The sequence below is a fragment of the Dipodomys spectabilis genome, unplaced genomic scaffold, assembly GCF_019054845.1.
Source record: "Dipodomys spectabilis isolate Male_0828 unplaced genomic scaffold, ASM1905484v1 ptg000234l, whole genome shotgun sequence".
Classification (NCBI taxonomy): Eukaryota; Metazoa; Chordata; class Mammalia; order Rodentia; family Heteromyidae; genus Dipodomys; species Dipodomys spectabilis.
In genome coordinates, this window is record NW_024870911.1 from 11,728,572 (window position 1) to 11,751,538 (window position 22,967).

General features: G+C 39.8%; 1 protein-coding gene across 1 annotated transcript in view; it reads left to right on the plus strand.

Moving 5' to 3' along the window:
- Window positions 1-10,002: 10,002 nt before the first annotated feature.
- Wif1 (WNT inhibitory factor 1) overlaps window positions 10,003-22,967 on the plus strand; it is a 61,167-nt gene continuing 48,202 nt past the window's right edge. Inside the window, exons 1-2 of the mRNA XM_042698962.1 lie at window positions 10,003-10,177; window positions 11,165-11,304. Of these exons, the coding sequence (XP_042554896.1) occupies window positions 10,030-10,177; window positions 11,165-11,304 (288 nt within the window). The 5' untranslated portion in view covers window positions 10,003-10,029. The remainder of the gene's footprint in view (window positions 10,178-11,164; window positions 11,305-22,967) is intronic.

Genomic DNA, 22,967 nt, shown 5'->3' on the forward strand with positions numbered 1-22,967 from the left:
TTTGCTCTTGGATTCTTTCTCCCAACTCTATAGTCAGAAAAATGCTTTTCAAAGCATTTTTTGTTTCCTTGTCTTTTAGGGATTACAACAGCCTATCTATCATCCAGTGGCTTAAGACAACTGTTCCTTATAGTTTGTCCAGTTTCCTAGATATTTTCAATGGGAAGATACAGTCAGTATCAGTTATCATCATCGTCAGCAGGGAACAGTTTCAGCTCCATAATTAACAGCCAGTCTTATTCTCCAGTACTTCAGACCTCAGTTTCATTCCTCCTAGATAGAACATAGAAAGTACTGATTGTAAGTTGACGGTGGATGGAGACTGACAACTCAGTTGTGTGTAGCTGGAACAGGAGTGTAGTTGGATTGCTTGTGTGGCACAAAGCTAGAATGAAGAGCGTGGTCCTCACCTGCCTTCATCTTGCCCTGAAGTCTGTGCATCAGTTTATAATCAATGAAGGTAGATTTTTGTTTTTAAATGATTTAACTTTCCACCCAATTCCAATGTCAATCAGTACAAGCAAATTTATTAAACTGACATTCCTCAGTTCTTCTTTTAGAAAGCCAAGTATACTGAATTTAAATAACAGGTTGCTAGAACAGGCATCAACTAATGATTATTTGAATGTTAGAGTCTGGAGACTTATTCTTGTCGTTTAATTGATTGAATACCTGTTTGGCAAGAAAATTTAGAGAGCTATTAATTCATCACTTTGACACCTATTATTTGAATATATCCAAATTAAGTCATTTTATTAGTTCATGTTCCTCCCCTAACTATTTTAATTGCCTATAATAAGTGAACTAAACATTTCTACCTCTTAAAATTTCCCAAAGCAGAAGGCTACAGAACGTATTACAAATGGGAAAAAGCCTTTAACACCTTAGCTGAAATACTGACCTGTTATAAACACCTTATAAAACACAAGAGATTTGTATCCTGCAATAGAAATGACATTGCAGTACACTTTTATTCTAGAGACATAAATAGTGATGTTATTAAGAAAACTGTTTCTTTTTCTTTTTGCTTTCTTAGTAAACTCAGGTGATACTATAATGTGAGTCCTGGCATTTAATTTTATTTTGTTTTAGAGGCCTAAGGCCAGCAATAACTGGAAAAACTGAAGAACTCATAGTGTTCTTCTACATTAGCACAAAATTTGTGGGGCAAGGTGGGGTACTAAAAAGAACAGGAGACTAAAGTAACCTTGGTTTTAACCCTAGCTGACAATAATTTTCAGGCTTTGGTTGAAATATATAATTCATTCATTGTCCTAACGTGAATAAAAAGGAATTTCTTCTCACCACAACTGACTCTCTTCACAGAGAACGAAATTGTCCTAATGGGAATTGAGTAGTTCACTCACTGGAGATGAGAGCTGTGTTCTGTGGGCATGGAAGTGGTTGTGGGTTTTGTGGCTTAGTTCAGTGATTCTTACTTAATACTTAGACCCAACACTGCTATTTTGGCTATCTTATTTCCTGAGTTTTACTTACGTTTATTCTCTGGGATTTTTTTTTTATTGTGAAAATACCATACAGAGGGGTTGCAATTACATGGGCAAGATAATGAGTACATTTCTTATCAAGCATTGTTGCCTCCTCCTTTGTTTCCTCCTTCCCATCCCTTCCCATCTCCACCCCCCTTCTCTGTGATCTTATTGCTTAAATTTACCTGCCATAACATTCACTTTTTTTTTAATGGTATACAAGACTTTAAGGTAATCACCAGCATGACTAAGTCTCAGGACAATGAACATCTCCTCTCCCCACCCCCATTTCTCTCATTCTCCCCCTTTGTTATCAGGACTCTCCAAGCTCCTAGTCCCTGGTGACTATTAAGGTGTTCCTTCTTCTGCAGTGTCTTTCCCATATGTCTCCTAATAAAATAAAAGGAATTTATTAACATGATAAATTTCAAAGGTGAACTAACGATGACCTTTCAGTATCAGATATTCTGATCTTCTCTCTTCACAATTCTCAAATAGAAAGCATTGATACTGTAATCTACTCCAACATGTACAATTTAAATAATCAACACAATCTTGTGATGTGCATCATATAAGCCAAAAATTAAATACCAGCAAAAATTATACAATGGAATTCTATGCTTCCATCAGAAAGAATGACACTGACTCATTTGTTTGGAAATGTAAAGACTTGGAAAAAATATATTAAATGAAGTAAGCCAGACCCAAAGAAACATAGGTCCCATAGTTTCCCTCATTTGTAATAATTAGTATACATCTAGGATAATTATATCAGATGATCAGAAAAGCTCAAAAGCTCTGTACATATGACCATATAAGATGATATTAAGTGAAATGAACCCCAAGATATGGACACAAGAGGTCTTTCTTTGTTGTTGTTTTTTTAGTGTACTATGTGATTTTTTGTTTCCTTTGTATGTTCTTCCCCCTAGGGTATATCCCTTGTTGTCACGTACTTGATTTTGGTACCCTGCATCTTGTATATACACAAAAAATAAAATACCTAGGAGTTAAATAAAGAAGTGAAGGACTTCTACAATGAAAACTTTAAAAACCTGAAAAAGGAAATCAAAGCGAGAACTTAGAAAGTAGAAAAACCTCCCATGCTCCTGGATTGGAAGGATCAACATGGCGAAAATGGCAATACTGCCAAAGGCTATCTACAAATTCAGTGCGATACCTATCAATATTCCAACTTCATTCTTCAATGAAATAGAAGAAGCAATCCAAAAATTCATATGGAACAATAAAAGACCCCAAATAGCAAAAATGATCATGAACAGAAAGAACAGTGCTGGAGGAATATCAGTACCAAATTTCAAACTCTACTACAAAGCCATAGTAATCAAAACAGCTTGGTACTGCCACAAGAACAGACCTGAGGACCAATGGAATAGAACTGAAAACCCAGAAATGAACACACCTATAGCTACCTAATCTTCGATAAGGGAGCTGAAAAAGTAGAATGGAAGAAAGACAGCTTCTTTAGTAAATGGTGCTAGCAAAACTGGTTAGTTTCCTGTAGAAAACTAAAGCTAGATCCTTATATATCACCCTGCCCCAGAATCAACTCCAAATGGATCAAAGACCTCAGAGTCAAAGCAGACAGCCTGAAAACATTACAAGAAAGAATAGGAGAAACCCTAGGTCTCTTCTAGCCATAAAAGAAATGCAAATCAAAATAACATTGAGATTCCACCTCACCCCAGTTAGAATGGCTGTAATCAAGAACTCTAATAACAACAGATGCTGGAGGAGATGTGGCCAGAAGGAAACCCTACTGCATTGTGGGTGGGAGTGTAAACTTGTTCAACCACTTTGGAAAGCAGTATGGAGGTTCCTCAAAAGACTCCACATAGAGCTCCCCTATGACCCAGCAATCCCACTTCTGGGCATTTACCCAAAAGATCACAAACAAGGCCATACTAAGGCTTCCAGCACAACTATGTTTATTGCAGCATTATTTACCATAGCTAAGATTATGGAACCAACCCAGATGCCCCTCAGTAGATTAATGGATCAAGAAAATGTGATACACACACACACACACACACACACACACACACACAAATGGAATTCTATGCCTCCATCAGAAAGAATGACATTGTCCCATTTTGTTAGGAAATGGAAAGACTTAGAAAAAATTACATCAAGTGAAGTAAGCCAGGCCCAAAGAAACATAGGTTCCATGGTTTCCCTTATTTGCAACAACTAGTACATGTGTAGGACAAGCAGAAAAGGCCAAAAGCTATGTACATATGACCATATAAGATGATGTTAAGCGAAATGAACCCCAAGATAGGGACACAAATACCTTTTTTCTTTCTTGTTACTGTTTCTAACATATTTATAATATACTATGTGATTTTTTTTGTTTCATTGTATGTTTCTCCCCCATGATATAACGCCTGTTTTCACTGTATTTGATGTCAGTGCCCAGCATCTTGTATATATACTTCTCTAAATTGGGGAGGGGAAGGGAAAAAATAAAATGCTTAAATAAAGATACTGGTTGACCCATTGTAACAATGAGATGTACAAAACACTATGTTGAAAACGAACTTTACAACTTCAGCCAGGGTAGGGGGTAGTTGTGAAGGTGAGAGGGAAGGGATGGTAGGGGGGAAACAAAGGAGGAGGCAGTAATGCTCAATAGGAAATGTACTCATTACCTTGCTCATGTAACTATAACCCCTCTGTACAGCATTTTTACAATAAAAGACATTAAAAATTATCTTTGCTATTTATCTGAATGAATACAGTAACATTATATGGCACTGTTTAATATAAATTCCAGGGCAAGATGTCTAGAAAACTTGAATATTCTCAAGAATGAGTGCAATATTCAATTCCTCTTCCTCCCCCTCCCCCTCCCCCTCCTCCTCCTCCTCCCCTTCCCCCCTCCCCCTCCTCCTCCTCCTCCTCCTCTTCTTCTTCTTCTTCTTCTTCTCCTTCTTCTTCTTCTTCCTCTCCTCCTTCTCTTCCTCCTCCTCCTCCTCCTCCTTGTTCTTCTCCTTCTTCATCATTTGCAGGGCTGGAACTCAGGGCCTGTCCCTGCGTCACTTTGTACTCAAGGCTAGTGCTCTAACACTTGAGCCACAGGGCCACTTCCTTAATTCAATTCTTAATAAAAATAAATAAATTATAGACCAACATCCTTCAAACATATAGTTGCAAACATCCATAACAAAATACCAGGAATCGAATTCAGCAGCACATAAGAAGGATCTTATAGCATGACAAAATAAGCAATAAGGGTTATCAGTAGGCAATAAAGGCAAATTCTACAACATATGAGCTCATTGGCATAAGTTTTTAATTATTGAGACAATGCTTTTTTATTATATGGGAAGAATTGTTAGAATCACATCACTTGCTTTGAAATCCTCCTTGGTACTGCATGGGTTGTATGACTGATGAAGACACTCTCATTGTGTATAAATGAGAAGCTTTCTATTACACTATCCAAAGGCAGGGCATAAACTCTTGAGGATAAGTTACATGACTCTATATAAATCAGTGATAAATGAGGGCAGTCTGAGAACAATCAAACTTTGGAACTCAAATACTCATGAAAATCCTATGACCTTTCAGGCATGTGAATGCATCCCTTATACTAATCTGAGTTAAATCATCAGATCAAACAAATAGTCTTCAAAGTTAAAAAGATTATTCCATCCTATGAAGGCATTCTAAACTGTTTTCCTATTTCACTAATATTGGGAAAGAAAATTCTTTTCCTATCATAAAAATAGAGAATATCTGATGAAATATCATGGAGATAAGTCTTCCATGCAAGCATTAATGATAGGACTGTGATTGAGGCTAGCCTGGGCAAAAGTGAGATGCTATCTTACATAGAGATCATACACATCCATGGCAGGAAACAACAAGGAAAAACAAAAAATAATGGATCTGACTTGGGAATGACAAGATATGTTAGGTTGCCTGGCAATGCCATCATTTGAGGAGACAAGAGGAAGAATGTTGCATGGGATGAAAAGGACTTGAGCTGTGCTGTGCTTCAGTAATGTGATGTGATGAAGAGATGCCAGCTCAGGGAGGTGACAACTGCTGCTGTGGGAGAAACTAAAGCACAAGAGAAAATTTAGCTACGATCCCATTATATCCAGCCCAGGACATGGTGAATTCCTTATTTCGTCATACCTTATATGCTTCACACTCATATGCACTTACCCACTAATCACTAAGCTATATCACTTGTCAGATTAGCCGTGAATAGTGTCATAGTTAACGCTTGTGTTCATGGAACACTTACTCAGTAGCTAATACTAAGTCACAAAGCTAACTTCCTCACCTCCCTTTATCTCATCATCCAGGCATCATTGTATCACTTCACACCATTCACTGAAAAGGGATGAATGCAGTGCAGTGTGTGTGTGTGTGTGTGTGTGTGTGTATGTGTGTGTGTGTGTGTGATTAATAGGAGTTAAGAATCTCATGGAGGGGCGGGGGGAGGCTGGGAAGGGAGGTGAAGGGTAAACAAAGGAGGAGGCTGCAATGCTTGGTAAGAAATGTATGCATTATCCTGCCCATGTAATTGTAACCCCTCTGTACAGAATGTTCTCAAATAAAATAAAATTAAAATTAAAAAAAAAAAAGAATCTCATGGAGTTTCCTTCTTGGGCTTGCTTTGAACCACAATCCTCAGATCTCAGCTTCCTGAGTAGCTAGGATTGTAGGCCTGAGCTATCAGCACTTGGACCAATACAGTATTTTTTAGATCATCGTCACATTATTTTTTATTATAGCATATTATTATAATTATTCTGTTTTATTAGTAGTTACTATTACTCTCTTACTAGAATTAATAAATTAAACTTTACCATACGTACATACGTATAGGAAAAATCACAAACAATATAGGGCTCAGTACTAGCTACAGTTTCAGGCATCCACGGGAGTTCTGAGAATGTTTCCATATGAACAAGAAAGGGCTACTGCATTTGCAGTTCTTAGCACACTCTTCCATAGCCAGCTCCTAACCTATCCTTTTAAGGAAGCATTATGTACTGGAAAATAAGCGATAGAATTTTCAAATTAAATGAAGCCAGTTTGTAAATAACTCCTAGTACACTGTGTTCCATTTTTTTCTCATGCAGAAAATAACTGTTGCACCTGTTCCTTCCCTCCCCATGATCGAACACCAACAAATCCTGCAAAGAAAACCATTCTTTACTTGTTTCTTTGTTTTCACTGCTATTGCCCTATGTATGGACAACCCTTGTCACCCTCAATTTCTCTTTAAGCTGCAAGGCTGTGCAAAGCAACCTTTACTCTACGGGGGGCTTCCCAAAAGTCAGTCTGTGCTTATGTCTCCATGATGACATTCATTCTTCTCTGTTGTGCATCTTCAGCATTACTAGGTTACTCTGGGAACTCTTTATGAGCAGGGACTATCTTTTACTTACTTTTCTGACCTCTGTACAATGTGCATATCAAACATTTAGCAAATGTTTTGAGTGAATGAGTCGATGAATGAAAATGTTCAGCAGTCCGGACATCAGATTTCTTCTCTGCCATTTCTAGGTTTTCTACCATATCAGGCTCACTCTTCTGGGCTTCTCATTTTGTTATTCCAATGTTCTGAGGGCTGGGTCACATTTTGTTTTTCCTGTGGTTTCTAGGTCAGTGTCCTGCATATAATGGGCATTCAACAAATCTTTGCTGAATGAATGAATGACTTAATGAAGCTCCAAACATAATTGATGGGAATGAATCACAAAAGGCACGGAAACATAATGTACTGGAAAATAAATGATAGAATTTTCAAACTAAATGAAGTCAGCTTGTAAATAGTTTCTGGTACATTGTGTTCAAATTTTTATCATGTGAAAATAGCCATTGCCACATTTTTATCCAAATAAAGTTAACATCATAACTCCAGTTAACATCATAACTCTCTTCTACCTAGAAAAGCTACTTTGATTTCTTCTCAATAACATAACAAACCCAATTTTGCTATTAGATGTGTCTCCGACAGGGCAGAAAAGATAAACCTGGGAAATGAACAGAAAACAGCCATTCTAAAAAGGAAAAAAAATCTGTCCTTACAGTAAGATGGATTACCATTTTCAACACCAGATTCAACCACTGCAGAAAAACCTCAAATTAAATTAGGAGTTGGTCCTTTTCTCTCACCAGAAAGAATGTTGTTAGGGTAGCATTTGATCAATTAGCATTTGATTAGAACATCCTGTAGAGGGCGTCCTTGCACCAAGAGCCATAGAAATTTGAGCAATGCTAAAGGGAGAAAAATCTTCAATTAAAACCACAGGCCCCAAATCAAAGAGAATGTCTATTGGGTTGTGAAATTATTGTCTTTAACCGAGTGGCTGTGGCCTCACAATGGTTAAAGGTTTCCTAATGCAGCAATGTATCATGTAAATGAGTATTTGCTGAGATGAAAAATAATAAAATGTTGGGAAAGAGGTAAACATTTTGTTTTCAAGGAAGAATGGAACTTTGCATGCAAACAGTCTTAAGTATGACTTACTTAGCAGAGTGAGGCATGGTGTCTAAGGGAATGGATGATGAGATCAGACTGCCTGGGATTTGAACTATGATCAACACTGACCAGTTGGATATCTGCAGTCAACTTACTGGAAAAAATGAGTCTTAATTTCCCATTAGTAAAATGGAGCCTAATAATAGCAACTTATTAAAGAACAGTGAAGAGGAACTAAGCACTTCGAAGTATCTTAAAAACTAAGACACTGCAAGTTCAAAAAGTCATAACTGAAACTATTTGTCTAATTTTTTCTTTTCTTTTTTGCTTTGCAGGTGATCAGCTGGACAAATTTTATAGTGCAGATGTATAATCTGTTCTTTTTCATAATTTTTTGTGGCCTAACCTTTATTCAACTTGAGCCATGTGCACGTCCTGCTTCTCTTCTGTGTTTTCTATTTTCCTTTCCCTTTTGGGGTGTCCACCACTCTACAAAGGACTGTGTAAAATACCATGCCCAACTCCAAATGTCCCTGGGACATTTGTCTGTGGCATCTGGGTGCTTAAAGAACAAAAAGAAGTAAACAAAGTTTCTGGAGTCCAAAAACTTCCTGAGGTCTTTGAAAAACCTTTTGCCTGCATTTTCTTTGTAGCAGGAATTAGGCAAGAGGCCTGAATCCTTTGTGTGAGGGTCGGGTGAGAAAGAGAAGAGGTGCTGGGTAGTCTAGGCCACGGTGAGCCAACCACACTCCTGCAGAGCCGCCCTGATCTTCCACTCTGGTGCCTGTATTTCAGTAGCCACACACACACACACACACACACACACACACACACACACACACACACACACACACACACACACACACACACACACACACCATCAGAGCCGCCCTGATCTTCCACTCTGGTGCCCATATTTCAGTACCACCCTCCCCCCTCCCCCACACACACCATCTCCAATTTTCTTTTCTTTTGCTCAAGGCTAGCACTCTATCACTTGAGCCACAGCACTACTTCTGGCTTTTTCTGTTTATGTGGTACTGAGGAATCGAACCCAGGGCTTTGTGCATGTTAGGCAAGCACTCTACCACTGAGCCACCTTCTCAGCCTCTCCAGATTTTCTTAAAAGACCACCAAATGTGAAGAGATTCACGACTTTTAGAGGAGCCCTGTCCTCAGGGGGGCGAGGCACAGATACCACCTCGTCCCAAGGAAAACTCTTCTCGGCATTGCTGGGCTCCTACGAAGACAGAGTTGGTTGAGTGTCAAGGGCCGAATAAACGCGTCCGACGTTGGCCCCACACTGGCCCCCCCCAGCGTCTCCCGAGCGGAGCGGGCGGAGTGTCCGGCGCGTGGCGGGACCGCGAAGCTGAACCGTGCAGAACGGGAGCTGATGCTGACAGCACGGGAGGAGAGGCCAGGGCCCGTCTTTCGTTGGCACCGGGGTGCGCAGACTTGGGGGAGTGGACATCACGACCACCTTGATTGCCCGGTCAAGCCCAGCCTTCTCTGTTCACCGGTTCCCGCCCACCCGTGCCTCGCCTTCTGGCCGGGGAGTGGGGGGAGAGGGAAGCGAGCGACATCTCGGGGGGGGGGGGGAGTGTGTGTGTGTGTGTGTGTGTGTCCTCTGCGTCCTTGGGTCACACAGCCCCACCTGGCGCGGGGCGGGCGCTCGGGGGTCCCGGGCCCCGCCCCGCGCGGCCACCGGCCCCGCCCCGCCCGCACCCCTCTGGCTCCGGCCGGCCCTTCCCACTCGCTCCTCTTGACGCGGTGTCCGACCCTGACCGCGGGCGCGCCGGGGACGCGCCTGGCACCGCCCCCCCCCCCCAGCCTCGCCAACCCCGCCAGCCTCGCGCCTCCCGCCCGCGCCCGCAGCACGTCCCCTCCCTCCGCCCTCCCTCTCTGCTTCCCTCCCTCCCGCGCACTCCCAGGCTCGCTCGCAAGCACCCACCTCGAGGGCTTACACGTCCGGCCGTCCGAGTGGGATCCGCTCCCAGCCCCGCGAGCCCGAGTCCCCCGCGGACCACGGGACTCCAGGTTCCACCACCGGCGAGGAGGTCGCGGTCAGAGATGGCCCTGAGAAGCGCCTTCCCCGCGGCGGCGGTCCTGCTCGGGAGCATCCTCCCCAGCCTCCTCCCGCTGCCCACGGAGGCCGGGCAGCCTCCGCAGGAGAGCCTGTACCTGTGGATCGACGCGCACCAGGCCAGAGCGCTCATAGGTGAGGCCCCGCGCCCGCGCCCGCGCCGCTCTGCGTCCCCGCTCTCCTCCGGGGAAGCGGGGCGCGCGTGCCCTCGGTGCGCCTCCAAACTTAAACTTCCGAGGGTCGCTGCGAACCCTCCTTTGAATACCTTAATTAAGATCTGAAAGCTTATCAAATTTTCTCTATTAAAAAAAAACAGCCCCAAACCATGCTGTGGCCGGTTGTTACTGCCCAAGGTCTTTAGGGGAGGTCAGTGTTGATTTGCATCGTTAACTCCAGACTTGTTTTTTCCTGAACACAAGTGTCTGTTAACATCATCCTTAACTGTATGGAGAGGAAAGGAACTCCGGCAGGTGCTCAGACGGGACCCCCTACTATTCTTTGGCCTTCTCCTCCTTCTCTCTTCCTCTTCCTTTTCTTCTTCCTCCTCCTCCTCTTCCTCCTCCTCCTCCTCTTCCTCCTCCTCCTCCTCTTCTTCCTCCTCCTCCTCTTCCACCTCTTCTTCCTCCTCTACCTCTCCTCTTCCTCCTCTTCCTCCTCCTCGTCCTCCTCCTCCCCCTTCCTCCTCCTCCCCCTTCCTCCTCCTCCTCCTTCCTCTTCCTCGTCCTCCTCCCTCTTCCTCCTCTTCTTCCTCTTCTCCTCCTCCTCTTCCTCCTCCTCCTCTTCCTCCTCCTCCTCCTCTTCCTCCTCCTCCTCCTCCTCTTCTTCCTCCTCCTCCTCTTCCACCTCTTCTTCCTCCTCTACCTCTCCTCTTCCTCCTCTTCCTCCTCCTCGTCCTCCTCCTCCCCCTTCCTCCTCCTCCTTCTTCCTCTTCCTCGTCCTTCTCCCTCTTCCTCCTCTTCTTCCTCTTCTCCTCCTCCTCTTCCTCCTCCTTCTCTTCCTCCTCTTGCTCTCTTCCTCCCCCTGCTCTCTTCCTCCCCCCTCCTCCTCCTCTTCTTTTTCCTTCTAATTTGAAATCTTTCAAGTCCAGCTGGTTTGATGGTTTTGTCTATTATTTAAAAACAGGATTTGAAGAAGATATCCTGATTGTTTCCGAGGGGAAAATGGCACCCTTTACACATGACTTCAGAAAAGCACAGCAGAGAATGCCTGCAATTCCTGTCAATATCCATTCCATGAATTTTACCTGGCAAGCTACAGGGCAGGTAAGTTGTGATCATCAGCGAGTGGGGGAATGTATCCCTTCAGCTTTTTTTTTTTTTAACTTCTTAATGACAAATAGAAATAATAGTGCATAGTGTGTAGTATGATAAATTTACCGTTTTCAAGAGTAATTTCTCCTTTGGTTACCAAAACAATAAAGAATCAATTTTGAAGTATTTAAGGTTGTCACATAAGCCAAGCAGCAGTGGCTCATGCCTGTAATCCTAGATACTCAGGAGGCTGATATCTGAAGATCATGGTTTGAAAGTAGGCAGGAAAGTGGGTAATACTCTTATTTCCAGTTTACCACCAAAAAGCTAGTGGTGGAGGTGGCTCAAGTGTAGAGGACTAGGACTTGGGTGAAGAAGCTAAGGGATAGCACACAGGCCCCAAGTTCAAGCCCCAAGGCTGTTACAAGATTAAAAGTTGTCACATAAATGATTCTCAACAGAAAAAAGTGAGCAATGGCCGATTGCTTGCTATTTTGATAAGACTAAGTGTCTTGAGGTTGCTGAAGATATAAGGATCTCAATTACCAATAACACTGTCTTTTTATATTCAAATTTAACATAGCATTTAAAAGACTCTTTTCCCATAGTATCTACTAATCAATTGACGTCATTCATGCTTTACAGCAAACTTTCAAAGTCTATAAGTATATTTGACATCATATCATCATATGTTGAATGTTACTCAATGAAATGTGGATGCTATCTATTTCTGATAGGCTATAGACTATCATATTCAAATGCTACATAAAAATAATGCAGCCTAATGATGTTTTAAGTTACCATTTAAAATGCTTCCTATGGAACATTGACAACCACCATTTTTTTTTTTTTATTGTGAGAATACCGTATAGAGGAGTTACAATTACATGGGCAAGATAACGAGTACATTTCTTATCAAGCATTGTTGCCTCCTCGTTGTTTCCCCTTCCCATCCCTTCCCATACCACCATCTATTTTTATAAAGCATTCCTTCTATTCCTTACCACATAAGCATCTTTTATGTGTTACCTTAAAAAAAATACCTTCAAGGGTAACAACCTCTGACAAGAAATGTACTTATTACCTTACTGATGTAACTGTAATCTCTCTGTACAGCATCTTTAAAAGAAAATAAAATTTAAGTTAAAAAAGAACTAAAAATACCTTCAAGAAGTTGTACGAAGGGGTTTCTATTCAACATATGGTTTATTAGTACAATGCCTCTTGGTCAGTATCACTTCTTCCATCCATCATTCTCCATGATCTCTCCCAATTTCTCCTATGCATCGTATACATTTTCAGTATAATATAAATGGCCTCTTATTTTGGAAAGAAAGGGAGAGCAAAATATTTATGTGAGTTTAGCTTCTATGGTGCAATTGAAGAATAGACCCAAGAGGACAAATGGTAAGTAATAAAATCTTTTGCTCATTAGTTGTTAAAATGTGTCCACTGTGAAAATCATTATAATTATAATTAATGTCACATTTTCAGGGTTTTTTCCTTTATTTTCTAACTTCTGAGATGGCTATTTTCAATAAGAATGTGATCAAGAAAACACTTTATAAAAAGTAACTATTTGAAATTGAGAAACCCCTTTGTTTCCTACTAATTGCCTGTTATGGCACAGGCATGACCATTTTAGCTCTTTCTTTTTCCCCCCACTTTATTTGTTCTCCTTCTCTCTGTTTTTAAAATTCTCCTTCTGAAATAGATCAAATCCAGACCCTTCCATGCTTCCATTGCTCTGTGGTTTAAAAAAATGATGTTTTGAATAAAGCATGGTGTTTTGGATCCACTGAAATTCTTGACAGAAAGGACATAAATTCAAATACACCATTGTGCAGATGAGCCACCGAGGCTTCTGTGTGAGGCCCTTTCCATAGGTACTTTATAAACAATTAAGTCTGGAATATTGTGAAACTGGTAATAAGTCAATGGGTGGCTATTTCATGATCTCTTTTTCTTTCCATCTGAGTCTTTACTTGTGGTGGACCATTTATTAGATGAGTGAACAATAATACTATAATTTTAATAAAGTGTTTTGACCAAATTCTTATGAACCCATCTAAAGCATCAGAAGGAAGCTTAGATTGGGCCCTACTAGCTAAAAGAATTTGGTAGCTATAAGAGACTGAAACTACCAGTAACTCAATAACTCTTTTCTTTATTTTTCTATTCTTTGTGTTTTGCATATGAGTTTGTCTTCTAAAGAATGGACTTTGGAGCAAAGGCTTCCATTATTGCTTTCTAACATAAGCATGTTTGCAAATATCAATACATTGTTGAGTAAAAACCGGTGTGGCATATCAAACAATCTCAGAAATGTGCCTTGTAGGGGATTAGAGAAAATAGTGGAACTTGGATGAAAATGAAGTGTTTTCCCCTCCTGCTTAGGTGTTGATCATGGCACATGAATTATCTCATTAGACAGGACAAGGTTAGCACTTCTATTAAGTCCTTGTTTTTTTTTAATGTTCAGTCCGCAAGGAGAGGTAATCCCAGGTAACAATATGAAATTTGATGTCTAATTTTTCTTCCAGGAGAAAGTAGAAGTGGGGTGGGAGAGAGCAGGGAGATAATGTGGGTAGGTGAATCTACACAATGACAAACAGCAGCATGTTTTTAAGTCTTATTTAAATATGACTCACTTTACTCACTAAAATTATGTGATTCCAGCACCATAAGGTTTGAAATGCCAGGAAATTTTGAAGATGGGAAAAATAATGACTTCAATACCAATTAAGTATTTTGAAAGGCACCTGTGCCTAAAGCCAAACCACATCAAAACATTGACATGGAAAATGAAAAGTTGATTCCATTACCTACTTATTTCATCTGAATGATATTAAACACTGAAGTGCTTCAACAATGCATCAACAAAACATATATCAGATTAAAGGCCTTTTAAACTTTATATTTTAGTTTAGCAACATATGAACAAAGTTAAAATAACTTTAGGGTTAAAGATATAGTAGAAGCAGTAAGGTGTTACTTACTTCCAATAAAGTATTAGTCCAGTAGCCCAAAGTGTGCTGGAGGGCATTTAAAATATGCCTTCTGGTCTATGTCAGACAAGTGCAAATAGAATTTACAATAAGATTCAGTCCCTTGCCTCAAGTTGGATAAATCTTTTGGAAATGGTTTGAATATGTGGAAAATTGTGAATTCGCAGAGATTCCTGTACCAATTTGATCTGGATGTGCAAAAGGCTTGCAATAAATCATTTGAGAGGGGATTTTTATTCCCGGCCGTAGCCTAAGGAAATAACCTTGAAAATAAATAAAGACTTAAGTCCAAGAAAGTTCTTCCTTGTGCTGTTTATAAAAGTGAACACAAGAACACAATTTGCAGCTCCAGCAATAGTAAACAGTGTCAAGACTATTCTAAGAGATCCATTTGAGGCCAAAGGAAAATGTTCACGACAAATCAAATAGTCTATCATATGGTATATTCTGATTGAGCCCATTAGAAAATCATCTGGCAGGCCTAAGAAAAATTATCTGAACAAAATGTGATCCTCCAATGTGTAAACACTGGTTCCACCTACATGTATTGCATTCTGTCAATGAGTGCATATTGATTTGTGATTTGTCACTTTAAAAAGCACTGCCATACACATTAAATGTGTATAACAAATTGTATGATGTTCTGTATTATTAAAAATATTATCAATATTTGTTATCTGGTATCTTTTTTTTTTTTTTTTCAGCTGTAGGGCTTGAACTGGGCATTGTCCCTCAGCTCTTCAGCTCAAGGCTAGCACTCTACCACTTGAGCCACAGCGCCACTTCCAGTTTTCTGAGTGGTTTATTGGAGATAAGAGTCTCACTGACTTTCTTGCCCAGGCTGGCTTTGAACTGCGATCCTCAGATCTCAGCTTCCTGCATAGCTAGGATTACAGGCATGTGCGGCGCCTGGCATCTGGTATCATTTTTACACTACATGTCATTCAACATAATGGCAGGAAAAATTGGTTTTCTTGGATATCATCTCTACGAAGACCAAAGATGGATTTCACTAAAGTTTATCTGGTTTTTCACTGTGTGTGTGTGTGTATGTGTGTGTATGTGTGTGTGTGTGTGTGTGTGTGTGTGTGTGTGTATACTAGGGCCTGGGCACTGTCCCTTAGCTTTTTTTGCTCAATATTGGTGGTCTACCTCTTAAGCTACAGTTCCACTTCTGGCTTTTTTGTTGTTGTTGTTGTTGGTTGTGGGGCTTGAACTTTGGGCCTGGGTGCTGTCCTTCAGCTCAAGGCTAGTGCTCTACCACTTGAGCCACAGTGCCTCTTCTAGTTTTCTAGTGGTTTATTGGAAATGAGAATTTCACAGACTTTTCTGTCTGGGCTGGCTTTGAATTGCAATCCTCAGATCTCAGCCCCCTGAGTTGCTAGGATTACAGGAGTGAGCCATCAGTGCCCAGCCACTTCTGGCTTTTGGTTAATTGGAGATGAGAATTTCACAAATATTCCTGCCCAGGCTGGCTTCAAGCTGTAATTCTCTGATTTTAGCCTCCTGAGTAACTAGAATTAAAGGTGTAAGCTGTAAATGTCTAACTTACTGGTTCATTTGAAGGTTCTCAAAACCTTACTTTAGAAGGCTTTCATACCTGAAACTATTCTACTTTGTTCTCTTCCTGAAATTTTCTTTTAAAAAAAAATCATGGACAATTTTGCCACTGTTGTATCTTCATGTAAATTACTCTAATTCTTCCATGGTTATTTTCAAGGCTTTTAGATGAGAGGAGTTTCTGCAATAGAGGCTTAGGCTAAAAGACTCTTTTAGTCATTAAAGGCAAATACCCTTTATTATTGTATACAACTTTTAAATCATTGATGTTTTTCAATGTGACATGCCTTATTCTTTTCCCCTAAATTTGGCATAAGCAGGAACCATGAGCAACCATTTTTGTTTCCTAAATTAGGCACTAATTAAACATTTTATTTGGAAAATAACACTTCCTAAAACCAATAGCTTTCAAGTAAAAATTTAACGAGAAGTTTTGTTAGACAAATCTGAATTCTAACTTTAGGACACTACTGCTGATTTCCAGATGAGCTAGTTTGGTGTAAGGCCAAAGTATTCTATTTATATAGGTCTTATACATAGATCTTTATTCATAAAGACCATGTAGATTTGATCTTCTGACTATAATGTGTTTTGTCACCTGCAGAAACATGCTGATACTGTGAATCTGTTACTTAGTTGTGAGGCATGTCTTTAAATGTTGCCTTTTTTTTAAGCGGTGGAGATGGATTTATGCTGAGCCAGCTATACTAATTTTCCATCTTCCTTTCCATTCTCCTTGAGACCAGAAGCCTGGGATTTCTGAGCTAGATGGCAAGGGTTGGGGTAAATTGATTAGTATGGCATAAAAATTCTCTGGCAAAGATAACCAACGAATATTCACTTCAAATCTACCACTCTAATTCCTAAGCAATGTCTAGCCATCTGAACCAACTCCAGATCTTAGCAAAAGCCTTTTCTGACATATAAAGTGTAGAATTCTTGCAACCACTAGAAGTCAGTGGTGCAGCTTTATTCTTTTCAATTTCAAGATGCCTAAACGCTAAATTTCAAAATGTTTCTGTGGATACAGGAAAGGAAAAGAAGAGCTGTGTCTGCTGTCCTTGGGAGGAATATGCTGTAGGATGGACTATCATGAAGTACAGAAATTTGCTCCTTTTTCTTTTGTATATAACCCTAAAAATATGAAATAGGCTGAGGATACAGTGTATGATGTGTGAAACATCTTCCAACATGCAAGGTTAGTTATAAATGAATTTGTGATCCTGACTAGCCCCCTATAGATTAAAAAAAGTCTCAACTATCAAAACCTACCTGAAATAATAGCAATAATAGCAAAGTGTCACATATGAAGAAAGTTTGAGAACTTTGCCTGGAGAATGGTGTCTTTGTGAATGATTCCAGTCAGTACCATCTGAATTCAGCTTAAACGTGAGGAAACTGCCTTTGGAGAGAAAGGAAATACGAAACAGGCCTTTCCTCTGACAGCTGACTCTCATGTTTGGTATTTTTTATTTTTTAAAAAGAACTGAATGGTTCTACTGACATGTTTCTGTAATATCAACTGAATAATCCAATTCCATCACAGTAATGCCCCTAGAGCAGCAGTCTGCTTATTTTCTCAATGTAGTGTTTGATGTGATGTAACCCTGGTCCTATTACATTTTGGCTGAGGTTTGCAATCTCAAGTTTCCCATTGGACCAGTTGAGTTCTGAAGACCTGTATTAAAGTCTCCGCCCCCCACCCCCCACCTTCCTCTCTCCTTTGACAAAAATCAAAGAAAAACAATAGCGGGTGAATTCTAATTTAAGTCTATCCTCTGTCTTCAAAGGAACTGCCAAATGCCCTTAAACACCTCTTTCCAGTCTGGAAGTTATGGTAATACTTATTATTATTTAAATCCCTTAATTGTACTGTCCAAATTTTTTCCTAATGGAGTTAACGATTGTTTGGGTAGTTATAGCTCAAGTGGTTTTCATATCTTTGCACTCCTGGGGTTTGCCGTCATACTAGAGCATGGTTTTATGTCACTGAATGAAGGAAATGCCTTGTTTTCTGACCCCTGCTCCATGGTTTCAAAGTAGGAATGTGAATATGTTTACATACTGTGGGCATGATATTTTTTTAAAGGAGGTACTCATATCAAAAGGAACAGCTTTAAACCTTTAATGTTTAGATTGTGTTCTACTGTGGTATTTTTGCATTGTGGTGTTGGGGACAGGCCACTGGGGATCAAAGAATAATTCTGCAGAGAGCCCATTTCATTGAGCCAAGCAGGCATGTGCCAGCCATCTGTTGTATCTGTTGATAGAAAACAGCAGTTAGTTTCTCAAACTTTTGCCAGAAAAAAAAAAAAAAGCTTTATTGCTTTGGGGAGATGAGTTACAAGGTACCTTGTAAGCACATCTGGTTCTATGGCGATTTACATGGCATAAATGTAAACTCTGCCATATCTTCCTTCCATGGTGGTGTAAAAGCACATAAACAAACCCTTCACCACTGTCCTCTCTGTTGATTCTTGACTTGAAATACAAACACAAGTATGTTAAATTGTTGTGGTGAAGGAGAAAGATATGACATTCAATAAGGCATTTAACTTTGTATTAAAGTCATTTAACTTACCTATTCCTGATAATGAGTGTTTTCAAGGAAAAGCTTTGGGGATGAAAAGAGTTGAGTAAAAATGGCCTTCATTCTGTTGCCAGAGCACTGGTAAAGGTCTCATCAGATCAGGACTTCTTTTGCTCTAATGATTTAGCCAACATGCTAACATTACTTAGGAGTCTCTTGGTTATATTTCCATGGACCCTGGCGGATGAGAGCTTTTTCTTCCATACACTGTTTCTCTCTGACTCAAGCATTCAATCAACAGTGAGGCACAGAGGTACAAAGGCAAACTTTCTACCTACTCTAAGGATGCTAATAGCTCAAACGAGTTTAGAAAGTACAGGGTTGGCTGAGAACACAAAGGAAGCCACTCTTTCTGCCAGGAGCAGTTCACCAAGCTCCCAGAGCAAGTAGTCTTTGAATTGATTCCCAAAGGATGAATTAGATCAGCCAGAGAGGAAAGTGTTTTCACATGGAGAATTCAAGACATTCAAATATCTGGAGGTCTTAAACAGTGGGTATTCTTTAAATATTCACGAGAACTTTAAATCTCATCTGGAAAGAAATACAGCTCCATAGAAGGGTATTGAGGTTAAATAATGGAGAAGAGTCTGGGACAGAAGGGTAGAAGGTCGGAACAGTTCACAGTTTCTCCCTTGTGTACAATGAAAAGAATGGACTCAATATCTTTATGTTTAACCAGGGTTGCATTGAGTACATCTTTGGATCTGGGTTGGGTAGACAGCAGCTTCTCCATAGCTCTTATTAATCCTTCTTTCTTACTAAGCTCCTGGAAGAATCTGTGATATATCTTCTTTTCTATCTCTTCTCTTCCTGCTTCTTCTCCTTTTTTTTTTTTTGTCATGGGGCTTAAACTCAGGGGACCTGGGCCCTGTCTCTGAGCTTTTTTTTGTTCAGGGCCACAGTTCTACCACTTTGAGCCACAGCTCTACTTCTGGTTTTTAATTGGAGATAAGGGTTTCAAGGACTTTTCTGCCCAGGCTGCCTTCAATCTGTAATCCTCAGGTCTCAGATCTCAGCCTCCTGAGTAGCAGGATTAGAGGTATAAGCCACTGACACTGCCTTCTCCTCTTCTTCTTCTTCCTCCTTTTGGTGATTAGGGCACAAAGCTAGAAATAATCAATTTAGTTTTCTTAATGGCATAGAGACCTTTGAATAGAACATAAAAGGCAACTTTTATAAATAAGAAACCATACTAATTCAAAACAAGAAGCTGAGCATGATGCCTCAAGCTTGTAATCTTAGCTACTGAAGAAGGGAAGGTCTCAGGAAATCATGTATCAAGGCCAGTCCAGACATTAAAATGTTGGCAGACTTCATTTCAACCAGTGGCTGAGCGTGGTAGCATGTACCTGTTATCATAACTACAGGGAGAGTACAGTAGATGAGCATAGTGGAATGCATCTGACATGCCCAGAGACACAGGGAAGCACAAAATAGGAAGCCTAAATAGGCCTAAAGCAAGATATTTCCTCAAAAGTAACCCCTACCCCCCCCTCCCCCACAAACAGCTGGAGGTATGGCTCAAGTGGTAGAGGGCCTGTCCCTGCATTCAATCCCTAGTACCACCACCACCACCAAAAAAGACACACAGCGTCTCTTTTCAGCTCAAAAAAATAGCAACAAAGTCCAATGAAAATACAGAAATTAAGATTAACAAGTGGCCCTTCAATTTAGAGGATGAGAAATTGAACACTGGATATAGATTTCGTTTAAATGTTTATTTAATATGCTTGTTTCTTTGAGTATTTGGTTTCTTTTACATTTTATTTTGTTTAAAACTCTAACATCAGAACTCTTACTCTTTTTCCTTGTTTTCCTCAAAGACATCTGGATGGTTGTTTTTCTGTGCTGTGTATTTTAGTCTTGCTAAATGTCTGTGGATTGTACATTTTCTTCTTGTTGTGTTTTATGAATGAATGAGGTGAGGAAAGCATATTGGAAATTGTCAGGCATCTTTTGAAATCCATTCATCCAAGTAAAATCTTACAGGCAAGTTGAATGCCCTGGGCTTGGATCAGAGTGACAGGTCAGGGAGCACATGCTTAACAACAAGAGAAAAGAGATCAATATAATCTTTGAATAGTTGCTTTTTGGTCAGAACGTAGCTCATCCTGTGGGTGTAAAGCACAGATCGAGAATCATTACCAGAGACATGCCTGTAATCTCAGCTACTCTAGAGACAAAGGTTGGGAGGATATTAACTTAATACGGACCCCTAGCAAAAGCAAAAGACTTTAACTGAAAAAAAATAAACTAAACTAAAAAGGGCGGGGGGCATGGCTCCATCAGTGGAGTACATCTTCTTTCAAAAAATAACAATCAATAAAAAAATAACAATCCAAGAACATTTACCAGTGCTTGCTATGTCCCAGATCATGGAAATACAAACTTGAATTGGTCTAACTTCCTTCAGGAAGCCATCAGATGGGGTGAAGACTGTGGTGTCAGTAATGTGGCTGTAATAATTGTGATAAATTCCCAGGGCCAAAATTCATATGGTTTGCCACTACATAGAAGAGTCTAGCAAAAAACGTAGGCAGTGGAGAGACAGAGGAAGAGCAGATGACAGTCCTATCAGTATAACTGACAAGATATATTAGACTTAGGTATTTATGGAAATGAGGTAATAGAAGAATACTCTGTTATGATTAGGTGGATAATTATGTCATAGCTGAGGGAAATAATTACAGGAGCAAATGCAGAACACTTTGAAATTGCTGGATGTATTTTCTACCAGATGATAAAGTCTGATAGTTTCAAAACTTGATTTCAAAGCTAAGACATGAAATAAAGAGTAGAACTACTGGTCTTGAAGAAAGAATCCTTTAAAAATCATTTATTATTATTACTATCATCATCATTATCATCTTTAAGTAGTTGTACAAAGGAGTTGCCATTTAACAAAGCAGTTTATGAATACAATGCCTCTTGATAAATGTCACCCCTGTTAACATTCTCACCCATCCCTCCTAACCCAACCCTTCCCTCACTCTTCTTAATTTTGTAGGCTATACATTAAATTCTTGACCGTATTCTCCTCCTCTTCTCCTCTTCATTCATCTATCTCCTCCCTGCTTTCAAGTACCTGCTTCCAGGTATTTATTTTGTTGAGCTCTGTCTTTGCCTTTCTAAGGAATTATACTATTTGAGTTCTACCTTGAATTTACTGAATTTCAGTTAATACATTTGTATATGCTTGCATACCGTCTGGTGTATTTATTTAAACATTTATAAGCTAAATCTGGCTTCTACATGTAAGGAAAAACATACATCCTTTCTCTCTCTTAGTTTGACTTACTTCATTTAATATTTTTTCCAGATCTTTCCATTTTTAACAAATGGTACAATATCATTCTTTCTATTGGATGAGTAAAATTTCATTTTCATACCACATTTTCTTGATCCATTCATTCATTGAGGGGCATCTGGCCTGTTTCCATAGTTGGCTGTTGTGAACAGTGATGCAATGGACATGGTTGTGCTGTGTCTTAACTGTATCTTTTTAGTTCTCTCTTCCTCCCTTGTATCTACTGACCTCAATTCAGTGTTTACTAATTTTCTACCAAATGGCAAGGCTTATGCTAACATTAAAAGGGGATATGTAAGTTGGATAGAAAGCTTGTCCTTAGAGAGATCACAGTCCAGATGGAAACAGATATGACATAAAATAGCAGTATAATTTTGAATGTTTTATAATCAAAATATGGAGAAAGTTCTGTAGAAGTACTGAAAAGAGGCATTCACTCTGTTGGGTGAGGGGGAGGAAATTATCTGCATAGCATTTTTGGTGTTCTTCATTGTGTACCCTAGTGCCCCATAAAACTTCAATAGGTACACTTAGAAATTTTGTTCCATTTAATTTCATGACTTGTATGTACTTGAGATATTGAGTGAATTTTACTTTCCAGTTGGCATAAAAATTTGGCGATGGATATGATAAATATCACTATCACTAAAGGTGAACTAAATCAGCTTAGCTAAGTAAAAGCACTCAAGCGATTAAGTTTGTAGGAGCAGATCAGGTTGGACAAACTTATACTGCAAGGCTTGCTAAGACACCTTGTTTCCAGGAACTATTTCAGTATCAATCATGAATATGCCAGAGGGAATCCACAGCCAAAGTCAAGTCCATGTGGTTTATCTCACACTTAAGACAACACCAGATAGATTCCCTATAGACCTGTAGAATAATCTGGTATTTGGCTCTTGAGTACTGAGTGAGGCTATGTGATTCCTTGCGCTTAAGAATTCCATTAATATTCCTGTTTCCAGTTAGAACTTGATTAGGATTTGAGTGTTTTATGCTGTAAGTTACAGCAGTAGCCAGCAGGTGGCAATGTAAAAATTACTTCTTTGGGAAATTTTCCACCTCAACCTTTTATGAGGTTTGCAATGCCATGTGTCTAACAGACCCAGATGGCGATTGTAATCTTTATGGTACTCATTTCAATGGTACATTAACATACTTAGTGGGCTGGAAGATAAACTTCCTCAACTGCATACCACTGATAGCATTC